Source organism: Pleurodeles waltl, chromosome 6 (assembly GCF_031143425.1).
Source record: "Pleurodeles waltl isolate 20211129_DDA chromosome 6, aPleWal1.hap1.20221129, whole genome shotgun sequence".
Classification (NCBI taxonomy): domain Eukaryota; kingdom Metazoa; phylum Chordata; class Amphibia; order Caudata; family Salamandridae; genus Pleurodeles; species Pleurodeles waltl.
In genome coordinates this window covers 1,602,427,657-1,602,441,311 of record NC_090445.1, presented here as the reverse complement: position 1 = coordinate 1,602,441,311, position 13,655 = coordinate 1,602,427,657, and the positions used below count along the sequence as shown (strand labels likewise).

The 13,655-nt window shown below is 46.2% G+C and overlaps 1 protein-coding gene across 1 annotated transcript in view; it reads right to left on the bottom strand.

Moving 5' to 3' along the window:
* Positions 1-13,655, bottom strand: part of MAN1B1 (mannosidase alpha class 1B member 1) — a 307,182-nt gene that overhangs the window by 71,666 nt on the left and 221,861 nt on the right. The window contains exon 10 of the mRNA XM_069241459.1: positions 6,202-6,322. Within this exon, the coding sequence (XP_069097560.1) occupies positions 6,202-6,322 (121 nt within the window). The remainder of the gene's footprint in view (positions 1-6,201; positions 6,323-13,655) is intronic.

Here is a 13,655-nt window from a genome sequence, read left to right as displayed (position 1 = left end):
TGTTAGATTGGTTGGCTTTGCCAGTGCTTGTGTATTTTCATGTTTCCCATAATCTTGCTGAAAATGGTTGCTTTGATTTTCCGTTAGGAATATTTTTGAAAATACTAGCATGCATCAACACATTTAACTAAGTGATGCTTCAAAGAAATAGCACCTAAAATTTCCTACTTGCATTTTTTTCTGACCATTTTATTTTTAAAGCAAATAATCATAACTCTTGCTTACACACTTCTGCAAACATTTGCATCTCATCAGAGGGCATTCTGGAAGCATTATACTTAGCCACATATTGTTAAACCTTTCAAACGTGTGTACACTTTTTTTTTTTTTTTTTTTTTTACTGGAACCACTATCAGTAGTGCAGTGTGACCTTAAAACGTTTATTTACTGCACTCACCCTAATAATGAAAGCTTTTCATTAATGAACCATAAATACAAGTTCGAACAGCATTAACAAATGGACACACATTAACTCACCTGCAGACAATTTCCTTCTCTGTAAACTGGCAACCAAAGGGTTTGTGCTACAGGGGGTTAGGCCTACTTGTCCTAAGGACAAAATAAACATGAAAACATGTTGCCCGTGACCCCAAACCATATGTCCCGTGCATCGTGTGATAGGAATTCCACATCCCTGTACCTGGCAAGTGCATTTGACCTGCAATCAATCAGAGTCAACATTAAATTGCCCTTAGATCCCGGTCTACCAGGACCATTGACTATCATTGGCGCTTTGTGTTTTTTAGGGGTATTTCTAATTCAAACTTTAAAAATTCATGTCTCCTGTTCCCTTTATTGGATTTTTGTCAGTTTGGTTATTACATTTTATTCTATTTTTCTAATTCAGTTTGGGATTTGTATTGTTTTTCCTTTTGACTGTATTATTGTTCACACACTGCATAAATACTTTGCAAGTTGTCCTAAGTTACGCCTGTCTGTTCAGTGCCACAGAGACCAAGGGCTTGAGCTCCATTTAAATTAGTGACTTTGGTTAACTCGGACAAGAGCTGCGATTATTCCTTTAGGTGGGTAGTCACCCACTCCAAATAACGATTCAATATCTTTCAGCATGGAAAAACTTTCCTGGATCCACAGACATCAAGGTTTCCACCCTAGTTTTAAATTACTGTATTTCCTCATTCACCTAAGGACTGAAAAAAGATGAGTCAATGAAGGGAAATTACAGCATTTTCCTTTTTTTGCACATTAGGGGTCAACAAAGTTCACCAGAACCAGGAAGAGTATAACACTGAAACACCACTGAAAAATGTCAGCAGTAAGCCAAGTCTGCAGTATCATTTGCTACACCAATCAGGTTATCAGATGTTATGATTGGACCCTTAACTATCCCCAGATAATAGTTTATTTTTCCTGTTGGAAGAAATTGCAGGAATTGAGTCCCAAATGGAATGAGCATAACTGTAGGAAATTACCCTCTTTTTTGGCATGATTATCCCCACTTGTTGCCTGCCGTCAGTGTGTTTTAACTGTGTTCACTGGGATGCTGCTAACCAGGACCCCAGTGACTGTGCACTCCCCCTCTAAACTTGGTTACTTATGACTTGCCACACCCAACATTTGGCATACTGGTGCCCCCATGCAAGTCCCTAGTATATGGTACTTTGGTACCCAGGGCATTGGGGCACCAAGGTTTGCCCGTGGGCTACACATGTATTGTGCCACCCATGGGAGCGCAAGCAAAATGTGTCTGCAGGCCTGTCATTGCAGCCTGCGTGAAAAGGTGCATGCATCCTTTTCATTAGAGGTCACTGCACCAGGTCACTGTAAGTCACCCCTATGGCAGGTCCTCCTAGCCCAGAGGGCAGGTTTGCAGGAACCTGTGAGTGAGAGAGGTGCCCCTACGAACTCCAGCTCCATTTTCATGGACTTCGTAAGTGCGGGGAAGCTATTTTACCCGTGTACTGGACACAGGCCACACCACCTGTGTCCTGCTACATAATGGTAACTCCGAACCTGGAAATGTTTGGAATCAAACATGTCAGAATCATCCCCCATTACCATTGCCAGTATTGGATGTACAATTCCATGCACTCTGGGTGCTCCTTAGAGGACTCTCAACATTGCTCCTACCAGTCTTCTGGGTTTTCCGGGCAACCCGTGCTGCTGCCACTCCACAGACAGGTTTATGCCCTCCTGCTGCTTGACCAGCTCAAGTAGAGAGAAGTGGAACAAAGGATTTCCTTTCGGTGAGGCAGGAAACACCCTCTCCCTTTGGAAATAGGTGTTACATGGCTTGGGAGGGGTAGCCTTCCCAAGCCCACCGGTATGCTTTGAAGGGCACATTTGGTGCCCTCCTTGCATAAACTGGTTTGCACCAGTCCAGAGACCCCTGGTCCCTGCCCTGCTGAGAAATTGGACAACAGAAGGGGGAGTAACCACTCCCCTGTCCATCACCACCCCAGGGGTGGTGTCCAGAGCTCCTCCAGGTGGCCACTTGCTTCTGCCATCTTGAATCCAAGGAGGGCAGAAGCCCCTGGGAGCATCTAAGTGGCCAGGTCAGGCAGGAGACGTAACAGTCCCCTCCTGATATGGTGGTCACTCAGCTAGGTGACCAATCCTCCTTCCTAGGCTATTTAGGGTCACCCTCCAGGGTGGGTCTTCAGATTCGACTTGCAAGATTCCAGCAAGACTCCTCTGCATCGTGTACTTCCTCTTCTGGCCACAGGGACTGCAACTGGGCCATCCAGGAACCAACAATCTGCAAATTCAGCGAGGACTCCACTCTGCAACATTGTTTCTCCAGCCCCTTCTAGCAATTGCAACATTTTGCTGGCTGTGCATCCTCTGAGGGCAACAGGTCTTCAGCCTGCACAAGAAGCAAGAAGGAATCTCCCTTGGAGTGAAGGAGTCTCTCCCCTGCATCCACAGGAACCAACTGCAACGATGACCGGCTGCGTGGATCCTCTCTCTTCTGGAACTGCGTGGATCCTGCATCACAGGTGGTGTTCTGGAGTCGTCGCCTTGGTCCTCTATACCAGCTGTCCAACTTGAGACCGTAAGCCCTCTCAGGACAGTACCCCTGTACACTGCAACTCTTGCAGCTACCAAGGCCTGTTTGTTCCTCCTCCAAGGGATCTTCAGGCTCCGTGTAGCCCTGGCCTCCAGCACTCTTTCCTGCAAAGCACAGTCTCCTGCCTGCTGCTCCAGCAACGTGGGCCTCACTGCGACTTCTGTATCTGCTGCCTGTAAGTTGTCTGTGGGGGCTGCATGCTCATCTTCCAACTCTCCTCACTGTTGAGGGTCACATGGGTCTCCCCTTCTTGGGTTGAGTCTCCCTGGAACATGCTGGTCCACAGCAGGTCTGCAACTCTTCATCTGCGATGTTTGCCCTTGCCAAGACTTGTTGGTGGTTTTCCTGACTGAAACTCTTCTTACGTCATGGGACGTCGCCTGCATCTCTCCTGGAACTCTTCTCCTGCTCCAGTGCTGCACCGCCAACTCATTGTCTCCATCGTCGACCTGGTCCTGCATCTCCAGAAGGGTGGGTAGTGGCTCCTACCACAACCAGACACTCCAACTTGAACTGGACTTGGTCCCCTTCTTTTGCAGGTCCTCTTCTGTCAAGATCCACCTTTGGTTTCTTCTAGTCTTGCTTGGGTCCTTTTCCAAAGTTTACCTGTGGGTTTGGGGGGAAAAAACAGGTACTTATCTATTCTCTCCTGGTACTTACCCTTTGGGGTTCCTAGTTCCTCCAGCTCCCCTCCACAGATTCCACTTCCATGGGTGGGGGACTGCCTTTCACATTCCACTTACTTAGTATATGGTTTGGTCTACCCCTTGGTCAATCACTATTTTCTATTGTTTTACTATTTGCTATTGCGTTCTATGCGAATCGCTGACTTCTAATGTGTCTATAATAGTGTGTTTACTCATCTGCTAGTGGAGTATTGCCTATACAGTATTTTAGTATTTGTGTTAATATAATAAAGTACCTTTAATTTGGTAACACTGTGTGGTTCTTTCATGTGTGTAAGTGTTGTGTGACTGTATTAGCATTGCATAGGCTTTGCATGTCTCCTAGATAAGTCTAGGCTGCTCATCCACAGCTACCTTCAGAGAGCCCTGGCTTCCTAGACACTGTCTACACCTCACTAATAGGGACTATCTGGTCCTGCACCATCTTTCTCTCCATGGCCTGGGTGACTGAGAACCTCGAGCACCATGACATCTGCTTTTCTCAGCATCACTTGCTGGAATGCCCAGGTGGAAAAATCTCTGCACCCTCCAGGATACTGACCTGGAGAAATTAGTACAACTCAACGAGGCTGGGTAGAAGGTCATTCAGTGTGAATTGTTGCCTGAGCCTGATGAAGGCTGAGGAGGCTATTGTAGCTGTACCATTTGAAGAGAACTTGCCTCTGCAGAGGGATGGGATTGGTCATCTTCCTTCATTGGATACACCCTATCTGCAGAGCTCAGAAGGAGTTGGTGCATGTAGAACTATCATCTCCCACATGGGAGATGATCCTGCTCCCACCGAAGAGGTAAAGACTGAGAGATGGAGAGCTAGCAACATCAAAATATTTCTTGAAATCATCAGTTGTCTTAATGTTCTCCGAGAGTACTTGGAGTCTCTTGATGTTTAAGCATGGGTATGCATCACATGTTGACAATATGCTTTGATGTAGAAAGCCTAGAAGTTGACCGCCTCAACATCAATTGGAATTATATTTGCCAGGAAAGTCAAGTAGGTTCCCACTCACCTCTATCATGAAAGAGAGGGTGGACTGTTGAACATTTCTTCAACTCCACCTTCTCCAAAGCAAAATGTTTACTGTAGGGGATCTAAAACCAGTTTTCCTTTTCTTCGCTCATTCCCTGGCCCGTAGCTTCCTGTTGACTTCTTTGAAAAATATTTCAGTCTTTCAAGTGGGTGGTCAGCAAGACAACGCATACAGGCACTGTAGTCATCATTAGTTGAAATTTTCCTTCCACAAGCTGGGTATTTTACAAAAATAGCAACAGAAAAGGGATACACCAACAAGGAAATCCACAGTAAAAAAATTCTACAAAAAAGAGATAGGAAACATTCTAAGGTATCATATGACAGACAAAAAGCTTTAATTAAGTAGGTCTGTATACAGGAACTTCCTCAGAGTGGAAACAAGAAGAAACTGCTTAACTGACAACGTGTTGGGCACCGCTGGGTAGTGAAGGGATCGGGGTCTAATTCTGTTATGTGTATGTTTACACTGGTGCACCATTTCCTGTTTTTCGTTTACTCTAAAGTACGGTACACTGTCTTAGGGTGGAAGCTTTAACAACATGTACTGTTTAACTTGCCTTTTGGTTAAGGAGTGCTGAAAATCATCAATCAGTATATGTTTCTTTCTTGGGCGAGTTTTCTATTTATCTGATTTGCATATAACACATAACATCTTTTAAAACTTGTCTTACGAGATCTCGCGAATGAGCAGAGATATTCTAGCTTTTATGAACATCTGAGAGAATTCTGCATTGATGACTATAGAGTAATCGGGTTCCTGCACTCTTTGAATATGGTAATACTGCAGCACTGTCAACGATGCCACAGGCTTAGAAAGGACGAAGGAGTTGTCAGTACATGCATACGTTGAAACGCCAACCACAATGACTTTTTAAATTATTGACACAGTTTCCAGTCCTAACAACGACATGGGGGGAAGGTCTCACTAGTTCGACTGGAAAGGGGGTCAGACAAAATAAAAATACCACTTCACCTCTAGAATCGATTTGAAAATATGAGACTTTCTGAAGCAGTGCCACGTGGATCCTCAAAGCTGTCCACAACATAAGTCCCATATAAATAAACTATATACAACAACCAGAGGCAGACTGAGAAGTGCATATGTCAACTTGGAAAACAAATACAGCATAATTAGAAACAGCACCATTTTTGCCCCCTAATGCAGACTGCCTCTAGCATACTGTACTGCAGTGCAACCTTCACACACCACGTTACAAATATCTTAAAGTGTAACACTATTTTTCATTTTACATATGCATACAATTCACCCCTAAAACAAAAATAATTATCCTGGAAAAGTTAGCTGCCTACTGTGGTAGGGTTCAGGGTCTCAATGGTGGCTGAAATAAGGAATAGGTATTTTTATTGTAGAACTGATAACACAAGAGGGAAACAGAAATCATGAACAAAAACACAACCAGACCCAAGCAGAAAGAATACATTTTGATAGTTACCATCTTCGGGCTGAAACGGCTGTGTGCAAGCTCCCCAACAAAGGTCAGACGACTGGGCACTGACTTGCGGAGAAGATTCTTTTCCACCCCTTCTATGGCTTGCATGTAATCCTCCAACAGTCTGTTAATTAATAACACATGTCAATTTCAGCTTCTCATGTAAACAAAACGCGCACACAGCTTGGTTTGTCAAGTTATAGATATAGACGCCAACCAAAGGTAAAACACGTCCATTGTGATTCCTGTACCCTTTTTTAATATATCTTTTTATTTGATTTTTGAAGTGACGATTTATGCACTTAGTTTTGAGTCACAGCCTTTCTCAAGTGGGTGAAATGCAACCATTGCATGATTTTGCTTCCATATGGTTAATCTTGCCCATGATTTCGTTATGTGGACATTGTTTTGAAGAGGGACCTGACAACAGCAGCTGCCCCTGTGCAGTGGCCTAGCCACCACCTAGTCTTCTATAGGCCAACAACAGTTCCAGCTCAGTTCTCACACCTTCTCTTCCATATGCCACCAACAGTTCCAGCTCAGTTCTCAACCTTCTCTTCCATATGCCACCAACAGTTCCAGCTCAGTTCTCAACCTTCTCTTCCATATGCCAACAACAGTTCCAGCTCAGTTCTCACACCTTCTCTTCCATATGCCACCAACATTTCTAGCTCAGTTCTCACACCTTCTCTTCCATATGCCACCAACAGTTCCAGCTCAGTTCTCAACCTTCTCTTCCATATGCCAACAACAGTTCCAGCTCAGTTCTCACACCTTCTCTTCCATATGCCACCAACATTTCTAGCTCAGTTCTCACACCTTCTCTTCCATATGCCACCAACAGTTCCAGCTCAGTTCTCACACCTTCTCTTCCATATGCCACCAACAGTTCCAGCTCAGTTCTCACACCTTCTCTTCAATATGCCACCAACAGTTTCAGCTCAGATCTCACACCTTCTCTTCCATATGTCACCAACAGTTACAGCTCAGTTCTCACACCTTCTCTTCCATGTCACCAACAGTTACAGCTCAGTTCGCACACCTTCTCTTCCATATGCCACCAACAGTTCCAGCTCAGTTCTCACACCTTGTCTTCCATATGTCACCAACAGTTACAGCTCAGTTCCTACATGTTTTTTTTCCGCAAAGCATTGCAGGAGAATGACATATGCGTATCAAAAGGAAATCTGAGTGAGTGTTGAAGGACGCTAGGGCAGAGCTAAGAGTACTACAATCACCAGAGAACAATTTTTCCTTACACTGATGCAGTGGTTTACACCGTTCACAACTGAGTGATAACCTGATTTCACAGTCCTAAAAACACTGGTAGCATATGCCTTACCAAACTTTAAGCAAACATGTTTCTGAGAACATCCTGGTAAGCTACACCTTTGCAGGAAGATACACTCAGTAAGCTATACATTCAAAAAAGCACGCAAGGTAGACCAAAGAGCTTATTATTAAATGTATGCACTGGACGCATGCCCTTGGATAATTCAATGCTACTTTAAATTGGTGAAATGAGCATTAAGTCTAGAAGGATGCTGAACTTGTATTACACTTTAGGTATTCTTGAGATGAACCTCCTTGAAATAGTGCTGCTTTATTGTTGTGAGACCAACACAAGTGGTGAAAAAATGAAGGGAGTGAGCCTTTTCGAACATACTTCAAGTCCATAGAAACAGTGTTGTGAAGAATGCCGAGAAAACATCAAGGGTGTCCATAACGGTTTGGTATCATTGGAGAACTATTGTAAATTGTTGGCACTCCTGTCCCAGGTCCGCACCTCAGTTAGAAGTTAGGGAACTATCTGATTTCCACCAGCCAAACCTCAGTACACCCCACAAGTGGAAACCCCTGACTTGACGGCACATTTGCCACTAGCCTACCATGTTACAGCCACAATCACTGCATCCCTTTTAGGAGGAGATACCTGTCACTGGGTTTCCATGCCATGCAAGGCGTAGGAGTCTTGGGAAGGTGATCAACAATGATCCTTGCTTATAGGAAGAAAACTCCATGAACATCCTGGCCCCTGCTTTCTTTTTTTCTACAACAAACTACAGCTTTGGGAGTTTGTTTCAGAACAAAACATTAAACAAAGTAAGACCACAAAACATGAGACTTTCCCATCACAATTATTTGTTTTCAGTGCATCCACTGTACTTGTGTATGCTCTTGAAAGCAGTTAGATTCATACCAGGGAAGCATGCTTCTCAACATATGGAGTGGAAGCCTAGGCCTCTGCTGACATGGCGGAATGGGTGCCGTCTTCCACAGTTTAAATGACTCCTTAATCTACACTGAAAAAGTGGAAGATGTATTTCCTGTTTAAAACAGAACCCTGTCAAAATCTGGAGGACAAAAACAGAACTCATCAAGTCTATATTGAAACCTAGGAGCAGATAGTTTGAGAAGAGAATTTTAAGTTCACCAATTTTCCTTACCAAATGGACAATTTTTTGATGTGTAAGAGATTGTTTTCAAGCTGCACTATCACCTCATGAGTTCATTACAGTCCAGGTCTTGCAGCATTTTTTCTGTACAAAGCTATGGTAGTATAAATATAATTGTAAACCGTATTGCAGCATTTAATGTGAAAAATTACATAATATAAAACACTGACCTACAAGAACAAGCTACTTACCTTCAGTAACAAATTATCTGATACAGACATAGTCTAGTTGCAGATTCCTTACTTTAAAATTTCCTGTAGGCATCAGTCTGGATCCGGAGATTTTTCTTCAAGCAGTACCCTTGCGCGCTGTTAGGTGGCGTCAGTCGACTCCTCGTCAGTTGTTGGCATCGTGGTCACCAGATATGATGTTGTGGGTTTTATATAGGTGCAATCCCGGTGCACTGACATCAGTTTCTTTTTGTGACTTTCCACGCCACTGACTCTGGTGCACCCGAACTAGGGCCCTGAAAGGGAAGCCCTTGTCCCTAGAAACCAGTTTCCAGAGCAGAGCGGATGGGTGGGTTGGTAAGGAATCTGCATCTAGACTATGTCTGTATCAGATAATGTGTTATCAAAGGCTTGTTTTTAGCCAATGTGTAGTACGTTTTAATGCAGAGGACCACACATCTAGAGATGGTTCTCTTCTGCACTGGCTGACCTTTCTTCACATCCACATAACCCACAAAGGGTTGATCATCCACCCAGAACTCTTTTGTACGATCAAGATAGAACGCCAATGCTCTTTTTGGGTCCAGACGGTGGAGTCTCTCCTCTTGCTTAGAAGAATATGGGGGCACTTAAAAGTGGGCAAGGTGATTGATTGGCTTACATGAAAGGGCGTGACCATTTTAGGCAGAAAAGAAGCCCTAGTACGAAGCACCAACTTGTCAGGGTGGATGGGGATGAAAAAGAAAGAGCCTGCAGCTCACTCACTCTGCGGGCAAGGGAGATAACTACAAGGAAGACTGTTTTCAGAGCAAGCAGGCAAGGTGGGCAGTTGTGAAGCGGCTCAAAGTTAGCACACATTTGAAAGCTAAGAACTAAGTTATAATCCCATTTGGGCATTATGAATGGAGAAGGAGGAAATAGATTGGTAAGGCCCTTAAGAAATCGTCCAACAATGGGAGATTTGAATAAGGAGGATTGTTCAGGCAATCAGAGGAAAGCCAAGGTGGCAGACAAATAACCGTTTAGGGTGCCCAGAGCAGAGCCCTGCTGGGCCCACAAAAGAATAAGCAAAAAAACCTCAGAAAGAGGAGAATCGAGGGGGTCAAAAGACTTGTCTGTACACCATGCCACAAATTTGTTATGACAGGCGAATACCGTTTTGGTGGAGGGATGCCTGGCTGGTAAGATAATGTTTGGACTGAAGGTCAAAAGCTGTCAACTGCTGCTGCTCAATCTCTGAGCAAGGATGCGAAGACTGGACAGGTTCGGGTGGAGAACCGCCCCCCACTGCTGCGTCAGAAGATCCTTCCGAAGGGGAAGTCTGATTGTAGGATCGATGGCCATGTTCAGGAGCTCAGGATACTATACTCTTCGTGCTTAGTCCGGAGCCACAAGAACGACAGGGCCCGGTCGTTCTTGATCTTCTTCAGAACTCTAGGCAGAAGTGGTACTGCCAGAAAGGAGGCCTGAGTTCCACTCAAGACGAAAAGCGTCGCTGAGCGAGTGCCGCCTTGGAAACTCCAACATGCAAAACAGCTGACATCGACGGTTCTCTGCGGAGGCGAACAGATCTAACCAAAGCTCTCCCCACTGCTGAAAGAGACCTGGCGCCACACCCAGATGGAAATGCAATTTGTGATCGACCAGGCATTGATGGCTGAGTTCGTCCGCTCTGACTTTCAGAGAACTCGCCAGGGTTATGCCCTGATGTTCCAGCCATGTCCAGAGGCCTCCTGACAAAGCATCCACAACCCCACCCTGTTTGTTGCAGTACCACATGGTGCTGGTGTTGTCCGTGAACACCTGCATCACTTTCCCTTTGAGAGAGGGAAGGAATGCTTCCAACGCCAGTCTGATCGCCCTGAGCTCCAAACGGATGATATAGAGCTCGGACTCTGCCAGAGACCAGATGCCTGTGATCTCTGCCTCTCCCATGTGGCCGCCCTTTCTCAGGAGTGACGCATCTGTCACTACAGTTGCATCTAGTTGGGGAAGGGAGAGGGATCTGCCTCTGTCCCTATCGCGGTTCAAAAGCCACCACTGCATATCTTGCGCAGTTCCCTTCCGAGATCTGGACCATGTTGGAGAGATTCACCTGATGCTGCGCCTACTGGAACTTCAGGTTCAACTGCAGAGCCTGCATATGGCATCTGGCATGAGCCACTAACAGCATGGAGGAGGCCATGAGGCCCAGCAGCCTCAGAGTTATTCTCACCGAAATCTAGGATAGAGGCTGAAACATCAGTATCATAGCCTGAATATTCTGGACTCTCTGCTAGGGAGGATAAGCCAGAAACTGCACTGTGTCCAGAACAGTGCTGATGAAAGGGAGCATCTGAGAGGTATTCAGGTATGACTTCGGCATGTTTATAGTGAACCCAAGCGAATGCCGGAGGTCCACTGTAGTCTGCAGGTAGGAGGTGACAGCCTGGGAGGACCCCGCCTTCAATAGCCAGTCGTTGAGGTAGGGGAAGATTGAAACCCCTAACCTGTGCAGATGAGCTGTGACCACCGCAGTCACTTTGATGAGCACCCATGGGGCGCTGGTAAGGCCAAAGGGGAGCACGATGAATTGAAAATGCTTGTTCTGTACCATTAACCGCAAGTAAGGTCTGTTACAGGATGGGAATATGGAAATAAGCGTCCTGCAAGTCCAACACTACCATCCAGTCTCCTGGGTCCAGGGCAGATAGAACCTGAGCCAGAGTGAGCATTTTGAATTTCTCCTTCCTGAGGAAGTGATTGAGGGACCGGAGGTGGAGGCCCTTGTCCTTTTTGGGCACCTGAAAGTAGCGGGAGTAACAACCACAACTTATTTCTAGCACAGGGACCTCCTTGCGGAGAAGTGCCAGGTGATCCTCTGTCATCTGATCATAAAATGGAGGGAGGGATAGTCTCAAAGGGGCGGGAGTAGCTCCATTGGACTATTTTCAAAACCCACCTGTCTGACATGATGGTGTTCTGGCATGGCAGTTGATGGCGAATCCTGCCACCGACTTGTTCCCGGTGAGGAAGAGCCAGACTAGGAAGGTTTGGGGCCTGCAGCAGAGGTGACTGGGTTTTTGGGAGGCCAGACTGGCTAGACCACTGGCACCCTGATCCACACAGATGATGGATCACACATCCCCAGCCACGCAGAGGCTGAGCAGCATCCACGGCGCAGGGGCTGGCCGAGAATGGATGTAGTTGGGCGCCCCTTCTGTAGCCACAAAGTGAAAAACAGACTGAGGGGGACAAGTGGCAGCAGCCAAGGGACCGGGTCATAGCCCGGGACTCCTTAAAGAGCTCAAGCGTCGAGTCTGCTTTGTCCCCGAAGAGATGGGTGCTCTCAAAAGACGTGTCCATCAAAGTAGATTGGACATCCCCTGAAAAGCCAGATGTCCTTAACCAGACGTGGTGCCTCAAGGCCACCGTCAAAGCAACCGATCTGCCCAGAGAGTCAATTGTATCCAGCCTGCATCTGATTGTGAACTTGGCTGCGTCCCTCCCATCAGCAACAGCCTGGGAGAGAATGACCCCGGCATCCTCTGGGACCTGTGTCAGCACTTGCACAACCATGTCCCATAAAGTATGGGTGTAACTGCCCAAAAGACAGGCAATGTTCACGGGCCGCAATGCCAGGCTGGAGGAAGACAACAGCTTCTTCCTAAGGTGGTCCGACCTCTTTGATTCCCTAACCGGGGGAGCATAAGGGAACGAGCCATGGGACGTTGAGGCTTGGATGACCGCGCTCTCAGGGGTAGGGTGTTGGGTTAGGAACCCCAAAAGGGTTGGACTGCCCAAAGATGATGCACATGGCCTCGTAAAATTCCTTTAATTGGACAGGGGTGGCTTTGGATCCCAGAAACTCTGGGAGGCAAAGAGCCGATCCAGAAGCAGGCTCCGTCAATAGAGGCCTAGAGCGAGGATGCTCCTTCTCCGAAGTCGTGTCATCCAACCGACAGGGTGAAGTCGAATGCTTGTGCTTCTTCAACTTCTTCTTGTGCTTACCCGAATGTCCCGATGATTTCGAATGGGATGATGAGGAGTGCTGATTGCTCCGCGAGCGGTCTCAGGACCCTCCTCTCAACCAAGACTTGGAGTGATGCAGAGCCAGAAGCAAGCAACTTTGGAGACCGCTCCCTCAAAGCCTTTGGGTTCATGGCCCAACAGTCGGAGCACAACTTTGGGTTGTGGTCGCGCTCCAAGCACCACAGACACACCAAGTACAAATCCATCACCAACATGATAAGGTGACAAGAGTCGCAGGGCTTGAAGCTGATCTTCCTTGATGACCTCTTGACGCAACAGAAGTAAAAAAAAAAAAAATCGGCAGAAGTTGAAAGGCCAGTCAAAAAGTGACTGTAAATGTAGCTCTCTCCCGATCTGCGCATAGACTGGCGTATAAAGAAAAGAACCAAAGTTAGTGCAACAGGGTGGCACCTATATACAACCCACAATGGCATATGCAGCGACCTTGACACTAAAGACTGACACAGAGTCGACTGACGCCACCTAACTGTGCGCAAGGGTACTGCTTGGAGAAAAATCTCCTGATCCAAACTGGTCCCTGGGGGAAATTCTAAGGTAAGGAATCTGCAACTAGAAGTCTATCAAATTCCTGCAGAGAAAACAATGAAGAGAAAGGTGCCAGTCAAGTCCAAAGTGTATTAACTGCACTCAGCATACATTGTAACTTTAAGAGATCCAGCAGCTTCCATTACTCAGCATACACTGTACTGGCAGTTTGCCTGATAGGTGCAGTTCTTTTTCAACTCGAGTATATGACATCCAAATGGAATTATCTGTATAAAAAAGGCAGTGCATTGTCAGCCAGGGAGGAGGGAGGGTT